The 16,120-nt window shown below is 47.7% G+C and overlaps 1 protein-coding gene across 2 annotated transcripts in view; it reads left to right on the forward strand.

The window, feature by feature from the left end:
- Positions 1–14,995, forward strand: part of LOC147736574 (transmembrane protein 176B-like) — a 102,639-nt gene extending 87,644 nt beyond the window's left edge. The window contains exons 6-8 of one of the 2 annotated variants that reach the window (XM_086953316.1): positions 12,405–12,524; positions 14,309–14,451; positions 14,487–14,628. In XM_086953316.1, coding sequence (XP_086809442.1) covers positions 12,405–12,524; positions 14,309–14,395 — 207 coding nt within the window. In that variant the 3' untranslated portion in view covers positions 14,396–14,451; positions 14,487–14,628. Of the gene's footprint in view, positions 1–12,404; positions 12,525–14,308 lie in introns of both variants that reach the window. The other variant, XM_086953317.1, reaches the window with a different exon arrangement.
- Positions 14,996–16,120: the final 1,125 nt, after the last annotated feature.

Consider the following 16,120-nt stretch of genomic DNA (forward strand, 5'->3'; position numbering starts at 1 on the left):
ACTCTATGCCTCTCCACTCTACGCCCCTCCGCTATATGCCACTCCAATCTACTCTACTCCACTATACACCACTCCACTCCACTCTACACCACTCTGCTCTATTCCACTGCATGTTACTCTGCTCTACGACACTTCAGAGTATGCTATTGTACTGTATGCTACTCCACTATATGCTACGCCACTCTACGCCAACCCAGTGTACTCTCTTCCACTCTATATAACTTCACTCTACAAAACTCTACCACATTCTCTGCCTGTACACTTTGTTTTACAACACTCTACTCCACTCCGCACCAGTTTCCAATAATGTACAACACAGCACTCCACTCTACTGTGAGATACCCACTCCAATTCACAACAGTGTCCTTGACGTCTTGAATGTGAGCCACTCCACTCAACGCTATTGCACTATACCCTAGTCCACTGTACACCACTCCACTCTACGCTATTCCACTCAATGCCACTCCAATCTTCTACACGCATTGTAACGGAATTCCACTGCATGCTACTCCACTGTATGCTAGTCCTCGGTATGGTATTCCACTGTACAATAATCCACTCTATGCCATTACAGTATATGCCGCACCACTCTACACCACTCCATTGTACGGCACTCTCCTCCGTGATATATAATCTCACTCTACAAAAGTCTACTTCACTTTATGGAACTCTACTACATTCTACTCCTCTCTATCCCCATACACTCCACTCTCCAACTCTATACTACACTATATGCCCATACACGCCATTGTACAACACTCTGTTCCGTTATGCGCCACTTTTCCATACTCCACGACAGAGCACTCCACTCTAATGTATGAGACCTCACTCCAATTCATAACAGTTTACTATCTACGCTCCGTCACTCCACTCCCCTTATTTACACTCTTCTCTATGACACGCTAATACACGGACCCTGATACTTGGACCCTCCACCGAAAACACGCATGCACCATCCTCACCCTCAACACAGGATGCCACACTGCCTGCCATCTTCTCCTGCTGGAACTGCAGCCACACCTTCACCCACACCAACACACCAGCTCCTCTTGCCACCCAGCTGACCAACAGAACACCCGACCGACTCAACTGCATCCTCCTCAACACGCACTCCCTCCACATACACACCACATAAATCTGGGACTTCCTCAACGTCACCTCCTTGGACATCACCTTCTTCATGAAAACCTGGACCAACCCCCTACTTTGGTCCAGAAATCGCCAACGCCAATGCCATCCCTGATTGCTACAAAGTCACCTGCAAGGGCCGCGCAGACCGACTAGGAGGAGGTATCACCACTGTTCACAAGAACACTCTCTGTCTGACCACTCACTTGGACAACCCAACGACAACCATGGAACACCTCCACTTCCAGATCCAGACCAACACCACCCTCCACAGCACCCTCCTCTACAGGCCCCCGGCACCCGCCCACTCTTCCCCAGTGCCATCGTTGATCTCATTGCACCCCAGTCTCTCGCATCTACCGATTACATTTACTCGGTGACCTCAACTTCTACCTGGACAACCGCAGTGAACAGAACACCACTTCCCTTCTGGAGAACCTTGCCAACATCGGGCTCATGCAACTAGTCACCACACAGACGCACAGAGCCGGACTTATGCTCTACCTCGTCTTCTCCGCCAGTGGGAACATCACCTACAGCCACACCACCGAACTCCTCAGGACCGGCCACCACTGCGTGGACTTTGCCTTCACCACTCCCACTGCCCCCCTTCATAGCTAGAACAAGGCCACTAAGGAACTTCTCTTTGCCTCCCTCAGCACTACCGGACCGCCGACCGCCACAAAGGCCAACTCCTCGACACAACCTCCACCAATGGATCTCTAACTGGTGCCGACACCCTGGCATCCCTCAAGAAGACACTAGGCAAGCAACACTCCAAGAAAGCCAACTTGTGTACTCCCCCCTCCAGATGCCCCTGCAGACGATTTGAGAAGAAATGGAGGATAAATAAAACCCTGTAAACCCACGCAACCTTCAAAACCGGTGTCAACACACACCACGCCCTCCTCAGAACCACAAAGAAAACGCCCTCCAAGACAGAATCAACACCAAAGCACACAAAAGTAAGGAACTCCTCGCCATCGTTAAGGAGTTTTCCAGGCCCAACAGTGAGACGACAGACACCTGCAATAAACTCTGCACCTTCTTCTTCAACCACAAGATCAGGCAGATCAATGACAGCTTTGGCACCCAAGACCCCACCACAACGCCCATCACCAACTCACTCAGTCACACCACACCCCAACGGATCCTTACTCAACTGGACTCACCACAGACAACACACTCAAGATAATGAAGAGCATCCACTTTGAAGCACCATCTGACCCTTGCCCACATCACATCTTCCATAGAGCAGCCACCTCCATTGCCCTGAGCTCCACCACACCATCAACTGCTCCATTGACACCGCCACCTTACCTGATGACTGGAAACACACCGAGATCAACCCCCTGCTGAAGAAACCATCTGCAAACTAGACAGATCTCAAGAACCTCAGACCAATCTCTCTTCTCCCCTTCCCAGCCAAGGTCATCAGGAAGGCCATCAAAGCCCAACTCCCTGAGTCCATCAAAGAGAACCACGACCTGGACATCTCGCAATCCGGCTTCCAAAGCAACCACAGCACCAAGACTGCACTACTCACCACCAGCAATGACCTCCGCTCCCTCCTCGAGCAAGGCGAAACCCCAACCCTCATCTTGCTGGACCTCTTGGCTGCCTTCGACACCGTCTCCCACCTCACTTTAATCACGAGACTCCACAACTCCGGCATCCGCAACAAGGCACTGGATTGGACCCACTATTTCCTTACTGGCCGACCACAGCTAGTCTGACTACCTCTGTTCCTCTCAGCACCTACAGAGATCAGTTGCAGTGTGCCCCAGGGTTCCTCCCTGAGCCCTACCCTCTTCAACGTCTAAATGGTCCCCCTCGCAGCCATCATCAGAAGCCAAGGACTGAACATCCTCTCCTACACCAACAACATCAGCTGTTCCTCTCCTTCGCCAACGAACCCTCATCCACCAAAATCAACTTTCACAGCGAGATGAATGCCGTTTCCACCTTGATAAAGGATAACTGCCTCCAGCTGAACTCGGACAAGACCAAAATACTCATCCTGGGACCCACCCCCTAAGCGTGGGACAACTCCTGGTGGCCAGCCACACTAGAAAACCCCCCATACCCACGGACCACGCACCAAACATTGGCATCAAACTGAATTCATCATTTACAATAAATTGCCGGATCAACGCCATCTACTCATCAGGTTTCCATTTGCTTTGCCTGCTTCAGAAGACATTCAGATGGATCCCCACAGAATCCAGATATATGGTCACCCATGCACTCATCACCAGCAGACTTGACTATGGCAATGCACTCTACGCCAGTTTGTAGTTGTACAAATTCCATAGTCGTTAGAAAATACAGAGTTAAGGCCTGCCATATTCCAACTTATTATCCTAATCATGTCTCAAGACCCTCTCTCTCTCACTCAACGATACTTCACTCTATGCCACTCCACTGTATAACACTTGACTCAACTGTATGCAACGTCACTTCACTCTGCTTGACTCCACTCTTTTGCACCCTACAATACTCCACTCTATGACACATGACTCTAAACACTCTCCTTCACTGTACTGTACAGCACTCCATGTTATGACACTCCAATAAATGACACCCAACACCACGATTTGAAGCACATTTTTTTTTAAAAAACATTGACATGCAATTAAATAAACAACGGTTGAGGACACAATATAGTTAGAAACCCTTAATTTATTATTTCTATATAAACCAAACAAAAAATACACAAACATTAAAAAGGGTAAAGTTACAGTTATAATTTCAATATAGAAATTACGCACCACCTTTAAATTACTATAAGTCGTGCTCCTCCAAACACGGTCTTGTTTTCTCACTAGCCAGCCTACATGTACTATAACTCATGCTATTTCCTTGCACTGGCTATACCCTTGCATACTACATTACTTATAGCATGTGAAATCATAGCGTTCATAACAACACTTATAGCTTCTCAAATTACATAATTTGTCACAACACAGTGCATGGTAGAGCGTCAGGTAATAATTGGTGTTGTTTGGTTAGCGAGCTGAACAGTATAGTAACAAGGTTATGTTATGTTATATTAATTTATTATGCGCACAGCGACTCCAGCGAAGGAGCATCCTGGCGCAGAGACAAGGAGAAACATAACACAACAGGAAAAGATAAGACCTAAAAGGGATAACTAAAACAGGAATGTTTTAATGGCTCTCCGAAAAGACAACAGGTCATCAAGCAGACGGATTTCAACTGGGAGGGTGTTCCAGATTAGTGCAGCTTTCACCCTGAAAGAACGACCCCCCATCCGGCTGAGCCTGAATCTGGGGACAACAGCAAGGGCCTGACCTTGGGATCGAAGGTTACGGGTGGGGACATAGAAGGAGATACAGTTGGACAAAATTTCAGGGCCTATACCTCTTAAGATTTTAAAGGTCAGACAAAGGACCTTGAAAAGAATACTCTTCCTAACAGGAAGCCAATGCAGGGAGCGGAGGACATTAACCACCGGGCAGAATCTAGGTAGGCCAACAATGGCCCTAGCCACGGCGTTTTGAACCCGCTGCAGACGAGTTAACTCAGCCTGGTTGGCCCCAGCCAGAAGAGAGCTAGCGTAGTCCAGGCGAGAGATGATAGTTGCCTGGACTAGAAGCTGTCTGGTTGGGGGGTCAAAGAATTTAAGAACAGGTCCTAAACCTCTTAACAGTCCAAAGCAACAGGCTGCAGTTTTTGTCTAGTATGCCCTACAAAGGTGAGACCCGCGTCCAACCAGACTCCTAGATTTTTCACCTCCGACACCGAGGTCGGAGTAGGGCCCAGCTCAGAAGGCCACCACTGATCGCCCCAAAGCTCAACTCCCTTCCCGACAACCATTACCTCCGTTTTCGTGGCATTAAGCTGGAGACAGTTTCCTGTCAACCAGCTAGCCACCGCCTTCAGTCCAGACTGAAACCTGGGGGCATCTTGTTCCGCATCCCCGCTGAGAGTAACCGCCAGCTGTGTGTCATCGGCATATGAGACCAGAGTATGCTAATTAAAATAATTCGAGGAGTTAGTTTGAAGCCGCAGAACGCAATTGTGATTCGACGCCGACCCTCACCAACGCTACTTTGTCTTTTCTCAGACTTAAACAATAGTTATTCCGGTAGATGGCAGTTTGAAATGTATTAGAATGCATCAAATTACATATCATATAATGGGGTGCCAATTAGCAGACTCGCCCTTACAAGTAGGGGTGAGCGTAGTTGGTGGAGTACTACTACACGGAACTCAACGAAGTTTAACCAACACAAAAACTCAGTGAATTCCGACTCCTTCGCTCTGTTGGACTCCCAATTAATAAACAGAAACCTCGTATACTTTTGGTAAAATAACAAGTATCTCTGTCTGTACATGCTAAAATGCATATAGTAATTTCACAAACGTCAAAATGAAAATTTAGCAAGCAGTGATAGAGGTGATGATTTCTGATCCTCCGTAACCTAAGGAATAAACCATGAAGATGCCTTGAAAACAAGGAGACATCTTGCTGAACGATTCGGTGGTGGTCCTATCCTCTTAGGACCACCCCAAGCACAGTTATGGGCAAAAACACAATCCCAACCAAAGGCCCTGCAAAGCATCATGGGACGAGATTAGCAGTGGCAGTGAATATTATAGTATCCAATATCAAAATAATTCTACAAAGAGCTGCAGTTCAACTAGTCGTTACTAGGAGTCCCTCACAAGTCAAATGCAAAAGCATTGAAACCCTTTCACCAAGCTGCAGTTCCACTAGTCGTTACTAGATGTCCCTCATGAGTCAAATGCAAAATCACCCAGTTCCCCCCCCATATTTTACTAAAGGGCAGGGACTCTGTTTTGTCCACCATAGCAGAGCCCTTCAAACTATCCCTTGAAACTTGCAGCTCCGTCAGTCAAAGAGCCAGGTCTTGAGTGTCTTCCTGAAATGCAGGCAATTCCCGAATGCAGTGGTTTACATGATTTGTTAAAGTCCTCTTGCAGTTGGATGATGTTGGCATAATTCGAAAGCCCAGAGTTCATCTCGGGGTTTTTGCAGCGCCTGCGTGGGAATATTTCATATTTGTTGATGTATGTTGAGGTTGTTGGTATTCCCTATGCACAAAACTATACGTTCAATGTAGCTATTGCTTACAGGTGAATTCAGTATTGCTGCTAGAGTATCTGTATTGAGTTCTGAAGAACATTCACGCTACTTTTAGCTTCAGCAATCCCACCTACAATGAGTTTACATTTTACAATGCCACCCAAATTCATCCGCTTGTGAAACACTTTTTAAAATCGTTTTATTTCTACTTTTAACTGCTCTTAAACTTGAAACTGGTTACCTTCTGCACAGCATTGCACGCAGCACTTTATTTCTGAACCAGTCCCCGGTCCACCACGGTCTTTAGCGGCCGCTTGTTGTGGAGGGATGTGGCTCCTCCCCCTGCCCCTTCATTTCCGGACAGGGGAACGGCATTTAACCCCTTCCATGCTGGGCCGTTTCCGCCACTGTGCGGTAAACAAAAGAACAGGGCAGGGCCGTGACGAACCCCAGCCGTCATCAGCACACGAGCGCCGCAGAGCGTGACGGCTGGGGTTCGTCACCAGCATGGAAGGGGTTAAACCAGATGGGGGCCCGGCCGCGCAGCGGGCACACCGGCGGCGCGCCAAAGGCAAGCCCGTCTATGCCCATCAGCCTCCCGGAGGCAGCTGGAGCTAGGAGTTCTGCCGGTTTCGTACTGAAACCGGAAAAGGTATTAACCTACGGCAGAGAGACTCTTATGGAGCTGGGCTCTATACATAGGTGTAAGAATGTGATCGACGTGTGGATAGGTGACTCACTACTGTGCTGTCAGTACAGTAACTTGGAAGCCACAAACCTCACTTTAAATGAGATAGAGGCACTCAATATGTTGAGAAAGTCCATGCCTAATCAGGTTTCAGTGCTTCAGAACCAAGAGCACATTAATGCACTCCTGCTTAATTGCCGGTCATTAAATAAACATGATTTATTCATATATGACATGATATGTGAGACCAAACCAGATCTCGTGTTTTGGACCAAAACATGTCTATCGGATACGTCGAATCTGATAGTTGCTTCAGCCATTCCCCCAGGTTACTCCATTTTGAGGAAGGATCGTGCTGGAAGTAAAGAGGGTGGAGTTGCAATTATTAGCAAACTGGATGTCTCCATCACATGCATTCCTATGGAAGAAACTGAAAGGGCGGAGTGCCTTAGTTTTCATGCTACCCTCTCCCCCATCAGTGCTTGCTTAGCGGGAGTTCTTACATATAGACCCCCGGGTCACGCAGGGATCTTCTTCAAGTCCCTTAGCGATGCCATCGTGCCAGTGGCCTCTATATTTAAACAGTTTCTTGTTTTGGGGGACTTTAATGTTCATATGGACATTCAGGATAACCCTGACACCATCTCTCTGTTGGAATCCATGAACGCACTTAATCTTGCTCCATATGTCTCTGCCCCAACGCATGTTAAAGGCCATACCCTTGACAAAATAATTTCCAGTTGTAAAATTCAGACAGAGGTTCCCCTACCTTTACTATGTTCAAACCACTACCTAGTGGGTTTTGGGTTATCGAAATTAACGAGGCATACACTGTCCCAGGTCCAGCGTCCGTCTTTTACATCTAGGCCTTTTCACAGAATTACTCCGGCTGTTCTCAAATATGAACTAGACCAACACCCTCTTATGCCGAGCGGCAATATAGAGCAGGATGCTGAGGGCAATAGGTAACTGGGTCTCACAAGCGACCTTGGCCCTCGCTCCTTTGATCTCTCGCCCCCTTAGAATTACTAGATGTGCAGCCCCTTGGTTCAATGATATCTTGCAACAGTGTAGAAGGGATTGTAAGCGTCAGGAAAGAGTATGGAGGAAAGACTTTTGTGAGGAAAATAAAAGGAATCACAAAGAATCCTTAAGCGACTACCATAAAAGGATACAGGAAGTGAAGAAGAGCTTTTTGCATCAAAAATTGAGTCAGCAGGGAATAAGAGCAGAGAAATATTTAGTATTGTCTCTTCACCTAGTGCTGAGACAAGACACTTCTCTCCCTCAGCCGATTGGACTGGAAAGTTAGTTAATTTCTTCCATACGAAGATCATAACAATTAAATCTTCTTTTGATGCCTTGATAGAGAAAGATGTGCAGGTCTCTCCATCGACTGCCCCCCAGAATCAGGTGGGCAGTGCCTCCCTTCCCTCTTTCCTCCCTTGTCCTTAGAGATATCCTTGTCAATTATGAAGGGTCTCAAGTCTGGCTCACCCGCGGACCCTTGCCCTGCTAAATTTCTGGCTTCAATGTCAGAGATTCTGAACGTGTCTCTTCATAGTAGTCAGGTCCCGGTAAGTTGGAGTGCAAAAATAATTCCCCTATTAAAAAAACCTACGGCTGATCCCATGGAATTATCTAATTACAGACCCATCTCTTTGCTGTCTTTTTTGCAAAGACAAGAGAGAAATGTGTTCACTCGGTCATTAGCGATTTTGCCGAAGCCAATAGCCTTCTTCACCCGAGTCAGTCTGGTTTCAGGCAGGACCTTAGTACAGAGACGGCGCTGCTGGAGGTCTCCGAATCTATCAAAGAGACCCTTGATAAAGGAGGCAAAGTGGTCCTTGTTCTTTTAGACCTCTCTGAGGCTTTCGACACCGTGCCCCCATGGTCACCTCCTGCAGAGGTTACGGGAATGTAGACTTGGCTGTATGGTGTTTAAGTGGTCCTCCTCCTTTTTGAAGGATAGAAACCAAGGGGTCTGGGTGCCTCCGTTTGCAGCCAGTATCCCGCCTTTGAACATCGGCGTGCCACTGGGATCTATCTTGAGCCCAGTACTTTTTAATCTGTACATGGCTCCACTGGCTACCCTGGCAGAAGCGCGTGAGGCTATGATTATATCCTACGCTGACGACACTCAACTGCTGTTTACTTGTAAGAAGGGGGAAGAGTTTAATGGGAATAAGATAAATAAATGTCTGAGAGAAATCTTTGCTGGTTCAAACACAACCATCTTAAATGTAACCCGGAAAAGTCAAAAATTATCTTTTTTGGCACCCCACCTTTGGACACCTGGAAACAATGGTGGCCTACTGATACGTCTTCACCCCAGTCAGCAGTTAAGACTGTAAAAAACCTGGGAGTGAAAATGGACAATGCCTTATCTATGACACCTCAAGTACAGGCGGTGGCAGTGGCAGGCACGTGTTTTGGTCTCCTGAAAATGCTCCGCAGGTTTCTCTTCCTATTGCCGACCTCTCACAGACAGACGGTCGTACAGGCCTTATCGCCTCCAGATTAGACTATGCCAACGTCCTCTATCTGGGCCTTCCAGAGTTCTTGCTGAATAGACTACAAGTCGTGCAGAACGCAACAGCCAGGGCAGTCCTGGGACTTGGACCTAGAGACTGGATCTCCCACCATCTGAAGAATCTGCTTTGGCTGCCTGTCCGTTGGAGAATACTCTTCAAGCACTGGTCCTGGCTTTCAAAACTCTGCACGGCACGGGGTGCATTACATCCGCAGAAGAGTCTCATATTATGTGCCTGGCAGAGCCCTTAGGTCAGCACACCAACACCTAATTTACACTCCAAATTGTCTAAGAAGTCTCCACGGTGGATGGTCTTTTCAAGTGCAAGGGGCTAGATTCTGGAACAGGCGGACACTTCCACTTAGATAGGCCACAAACATACTAAAATTTAGGAAACAACTGAAAACCTGTCTGTTCCAGCAAATAGTATAATGGCCGCTCTCCCTGGTACCGGTGTTCTCCTCCTCCTAGCCTCTGTATCTTTCTGTCTCAGCGCTGGGACACTCTCTTGAGTAGCTGCGCGCTCTACAAATCTATTTTAACATATAACATACTAGCAGCCCGTCCCGACGTTGCCCGGGAGCAATTATGCTTCAGGGCCTCCTCCCGCCCCGCTTTTGTAACCTGCAGACGTAACTTTTCCCTCCTGTATTTTACTTTGCTTCTGTGGCCCCGCCTGCCCCACTTTTGTAACTGCACATGGCTTCCCAGAGTAAGACTGATCTGAAAGTTCATCCTCCTCACTCTGTTCTCCCAAAGAATGAGTGTGTTGTTGTCAAACATCATACATAAGGATACTTGAATTGAGGTAAAAAAACTTGTGCAATGGCGTGCTGCCTAGTGCTGTCTCAATGATCTTTCCCCCTCCCCCAGCCCCCACCACTGCACTGTGGTCAGTTACTGGAAGGCATTTCCCTCCAGCCCCACATTTCCTATTTTTCTTAATGCAGTACCTGCTGTTTGAGATGCTCCTGTCACAATAAGCAGTGCTGTCCGAAAAGCGCTCTGTTGCTCTCTGGAGGCTTCTTTGCTCTTTGATAATGGCCACTGTTTTCAACGAAATTTCACGTTGGACAGTGGCAGCCCCCACTCTACAGATTCAGACAGCAAAGACTCCAAAGGCATTTTTCTTGTTTTTCAATTAGTCTAATTGTCATGCGCCATGGTTTTTGCAGGTGCCTGTTTCTGTGTTATGTTTTAAACTTTATTAAGGAGTAATCGTGCACTATACTTCCTTTATTTATGGCAATCCCTATTTGTTCAGGATTATGTTTAAAACCCCTCAAATGTTTCCCGAGTTAATATGCATTGAGAGCTCATTATGGGTCGCTCACTACGGGAAGGTTATCCTTCTGTAAACAATTCCCTTTCTTGGTTCTGCTCTTCCCGACCCCCGCCTGCCCCTACATGAGTTCACTTACCTCTTCTGGCGCTGCTCTGCCTGTCAGCTCGCACTACCGCTCCTCCCCTGCGCCATGTTCGCCGCTCATCTTCCTTCGCCGGTCCTCTGCTCCTGACGTCACCACTCCTCCCCCGCGCCATGACCGCAGCTCCTGGCACGCCGCTCCTCCCCTGCTCCTAACGTGACGACGCACCTCGCGGCCGGCGCTACTTTGGGGGGACTACTTTTTTTTTAAATTAATTTTTTTATTAAGGTTTATTTTTAAAGTTAATATCGCCTATAACCATCTACACACCCTGCCGATTTCAACGGTGTATCAGGTGTGTAGATTGGCGCAGTGGTTCCCGCGTTTACCCGCCTCAAAGCCTGAAAGTTTCTGCTTTATTATAGTAGTATAGATATATGTTCAGGGAGGGGGCTCGTCTGATGGTGATCAACAGCTCGTTCCAGGTCTTGGCCGCGATGTAGGGGAAGGTTCTTCCACCTGTTCTGGCTTTGCGGATTCAAGGGGTTTCGGCCAGGGCGAGGTTGGCGGATCGGAGGTTTCTCTTGGGTACATGGAAGGAGATTCTCTCATTTGTAGGCGTGGGTGAGTATCTTGAAAGTAACTCTTCTCAACGAGGAGCCAGTGGAGGTTACGCAGGTGTTGGGTGATGTGTTCATGTCGAGGGATGGCGAGGACGAGTCTGGCTGCGGTGTTTTGTATGGCCTGGAGTTTGTGGAGCAGTGACTTGTTGATCCCGGCTTAGAGGGCATTTCCGTAGTCCAGTCTGCTGGTTAAGAGTGCGTGGGTGACAGTTTTCCTTGATTCGGGGGGGGGGGGTCCATTTAAAGGTCTTTTGGAGGATGTGGAGGGTGTTGAAACAGCTGGAGGTGACAGCGTTAACCTGTTGGGCCAATGAGAGGGAGGAGTCGAGCACGATGCTGAGGTTCAGGGCGTGGTCGCTGGGGGTGGGAGGGCTGCCGAGGGCAGTGGGCCCCCAGGTGCTGTCCCACGCGGAGGGGGAGGGTCTAAGGACGAGGACCTCTGTCTTCTACAAGTCGAGCTTCAGCCCCCCGTCCCCCCTCCTCCCCAGTCCAATGCATTGTTATAGAAAGTTGCCATTCTGTCAGATGGCCCTTCCTCGGCAGATTGAGGGTGGAGGATATACAAGGTCTGTTGATGTCTTGATTCTGAAGTTAGAGAGAAAGTGAAAATAGCAGCTTAATACTAAAGCATTGTAATGCAACACTCTATCTTTTAGGGTATCTTATGTGGCAGCAGAGGTTAGAGAGTGACCGATGTGCTATGACACTATTTGTCTGACATTAAGTAATGCATGAACTAAATAACACCCAACCTTAAGTAGGCACTTCCACGTATGTGGTTGGGGAAACCCCCGGTGAACTTGCATCGTCTGGACAATGCATGGTTTGGGGTACATTATTCTGTGTATGTTTTTGCTGGGATGTATGATCTAAGTGCCAGCTTTTTGACCATCACTTGAGCTACGGATGATAGTGTTTTACATGTGGTTCAGTATTTATGCAGGTGTTGATGATGCTGCTGACTTGATATTGTTCGTTGTATCTTTTTCAGAGCACCCTCAGGGGCGTCCAGTGGATTGTACTGGTGTCCACCTGCTTGGCTCTGTGCATTTCTCTGTACTCTCTCCTCTCTGGAATCAAGGGCCTCTGCTGCACTTGCGTCCATCAGCAGGTAAATATGGGGAGAACAATCTGTTCTCATATCTGTAAAATGTATGGCTCTAGCACAGATACTGGAAGGTTCAGGAGGAAACAAATGTTTCATTTGGTAAATCACTGTTGAGCACCTCAGTAGTACTCCGCGAGTAGTGCAAGGTCTGTGCTTCCAGGTTGTACTGTGCTACTTGCTATACACCTAATGCTGCCACCTCAGTCTATTGACTTCACCATGTTTCCCTGACTCCATCACTTGCCCGTCTGCTTACACCCCCTGCAAATGTAAATGTAAATTGATACTTGTATAGCGCACTACTCACCCGCAAGGGTCTCAAGGCACTTGTACGAATGCCGCTGTGGAACCCATCCTGGCTTTCCCTGTGAGGCGTCCACTCCTGGGCACCCCCAAGGTGGAGGCCAGGCATCCTTAGCGTTGTGGGGGCCGTTGTGGAGATTAAGCAAGCTATTGCCCAGAGTTGCAGAGTGGGACTCCATGATTGGAATAGGCACCGAGGCGAGAATTATCAGGCCCGTGGAATTTTGAGCCCAAGACCCACCGAGGCGGGGAATTGAACCCTGGTCCCGGGCTAGACCTCTGCATCAGGGTCTGCCGCTCTAACCATTGAGCCACACTTTCTCCCCTGCTGCTCTGTGGACTATTACTCCCTGTGTCCTGAAAATCTGATGCCCCAACATTTTGCATCTAAGGAGTGAACCTGAGTACAGTTCCATCATGGCTGCCAGAGTTGTGCCCCCCTACAGTATGGTACCACAAGGCAACACCAGACCTTTCTTTGTGTTCACCCCTAAGTTCTCCACCGCACACATTTTATTTTCTAGCTCACTACTTCTTCAGGCACTAAGAACTGATGGCATTTCTTCTCAAGATTGTGGCAATTGCTGTTCATCCATTTCTGCAAAAGTCTTTTGCCTTTTTTGCCTGAAAGTGTAAGTAGTGTCAGTTGAAGTACCTTACCCAGGAGAGAGAGATAAGTTGACTTTGAACTAATTTTACTTGAAATCCCAAAATATTTTTTATGTGCCTCATCCAAGAAAGGATGATGTTGTGTAAGTGTTTGTAACACACTAAGATATGACACCCATTGGAAAGTCAGGCTGAGATCCAAAGCTTCATGTCCTGTGTCTAGACTACCAAAGTTGGGTTTGAATCTGTGCACCTAGTAGTAAAGCACGTATAATGCAGCATATTTTGTGTTGTGTCCCCACGTCCCCCAGCTACAAATATGATCTGAGAGCCATTTACCGAAGGTGAGTAATGGCGGTAAGAACAGTGTAGTGCTGCAGTTTGTGCAGCTGCTGCTAGACAGCTGTTGATCTAGTCCTGCTCCTGTATGCTCAGGGTGCACGTGACGTATGGAGTATAGAGCAGGTCTGGGCCTCTCTTGGTGGAATCTTCTCTCTCCCTCTCCTCAGTGAGAAGATATAACGCACAGTTTGGGCAGGTGGTTGTGAAGCCATTGAGCTGGGAACTGATTTCACTCTTCACCCAGTGTGGGGAGCCTAGCTACTTTCCACCACCCTCTACCAAGCGAAAGGCAGGTCTTGACCAGTCCAGACTACTTATAGTTCCCACTACAGAGCCTTTTAGGTCCAATTCTCCAGAATATGCATTCAACTCCAGAGCCTTGACTCTGTCATCAGATGAACAGCCCCTTCGCTCTGGTCTATGATCTAGTCTTTTGATTCCACTAGTGGTTCCTCTTTCAGATCTCCCCTTCTGTCTCTCCTTTGTCTTTACTCCCACCTCCTGCGTGTAACTTCTGATCTTACTTTTTACAGGAGGAGGAGGAGACCACCTTGGGTCAGGGCAGTGAACAACTACTGGCCACAGAGACTGCACCAAATGAGAAGTGCACAGAGATGTAACCTACTCAGATGATGTACATTGTTTAGGTTGTGAGTAAGGCAAGTGGAGACAACAAGCTTTCATCAAAGAACCATGCAGACAACATCGCTCGCTTTCATCGAAGAACCATGCAGACGACATCGCTGGCTTTCATAGAAGGACAATGAGGGGACATCACTCGCTTTCATAGTACCACGCAGAGGACATGTTATGTATAGTCCAACAGCTGCCAATGGTTTCCACAAGTGTTTACTGATGTCCGAGATACATAGTAAAAAACAAGTACAGGAACCCAGAGGATCAGCAGCCACTGACTCTGGAGTTCTAACCCTTTTCCCAACAAATTCTAAGAACTCAATTATATGTAATACAGGCTCCTAGGTAACTCGGACACACAAACATTCTATGCACCACTTTATATTATAAACTACAATATATATACTACATAATCACCACAGGACATCGCTCACTTTGATGTTAAACACTCATGCTTCCTTAGCAAATGGAGATTTAGAACCCCCCATAATTCACGCCTGATGTCATATATGTGTTATTAATAACCTTATAATGTTATCCCCCAGTAGTTTGTATTTCTAAAACATAAAGGTTTTAATTAAGAAGTGTTGTGGTTTCATATTTAGGCTGACAGATCTCATTTATCTGGTGGTTTGCATTTCTCACTTGGAGAAAAAGACCTGTGTGTGTGTGTGTGCGCGTGTGTTGTTCAAATTCTAGTCATTGAAAGCAGTGCTTTAAATGGGGTGGAAATAGGTGGGGGCTCTAAGTGGGAACTGATTAAGGAATCATATCTGAGTAAACTAAACAAGAACCACAACCTCTGTTACTACGGGTGAGGTCTAAGATATTTATTTGGAAAAGAAACAATTGATGGACGGAATGCTCAATAATACAAACATTCACCCCCAGTCACAAGGATCTGGGTTAAATCCATCATTCTTTTGCTCACTTTACCACCCCAGTTTGGACCCAGCCGTATGCAAATCAGTCTTGACCCTGTTCCTTTTTTTAGTGTATCTTATATAGCGACGGCTACCCCAACGGGGTGTCCCGGCGCTTGCATTGGGAACCCGTCCTGGCTTTTCCCTGTGAGATAACCCGTACTGGGCATCCCCAAGGTGAAGGCCAGGCATCCCGCCGCAGGGGGCCATAGTGGAGATTAAGCAAGCTATTGCCCAGAGTTGCAGAGTGTGAACCCATGGTTCGAGTAGGCACCGAAGTGAGAATTATCGAGTCCGTGGACACTTGGGCTCAGACCCTGCCGCGTCGGGAATTGAACCCTGGTCCCGGGTCTGACCTCAGCTTCCGGGTATGCCTCCTCTAACCATTGAGCCACACTTCACCACTGTCCCCACTTGCTTGTGGGGACAGTCCAGCCCGAACTGCCAAGCCAGGTCCTTCCCCGACTGGAAACAAGCATCCTGGGACCGGTTTCAGGGCATCACCCCTCATCAGCCAGGCTAGCTTGAATCCAGTGGTGTAGTGAGCCCGGGACCCACGTCTGGGCATATCCTTCCCACTTAGAGCGACATATGCAAAAGAAACAATTGATGGACGGAATGCTGGACAATGCAAACATTCACCGCCAGTCACAAGGATCTGGGTTAAATCCATCATTCTTTTGCTCACCACACCACCCCAGTTTGGACCCAGCCATATGCAAATCAGTCTTGACCCTGTTCCTTTTGGGAACAGTCTAGCCCGAACATTTATCAGCAGCTTATATA

The sequence above is a fragment of the Lissotriton vulgaris genome, chromosome 1_2 (assembly GCF_964263255.1).
Source record: "Lissotriton vulgaris chromosome 1_2, aLisVul1.2, whole genome shotgun sequence".
NCBI lineage: Eukaryota > Metazoa > Chordata > Amphibia > Caudata > Salamandridae > Lissotriton > Lissotriton vulgaris.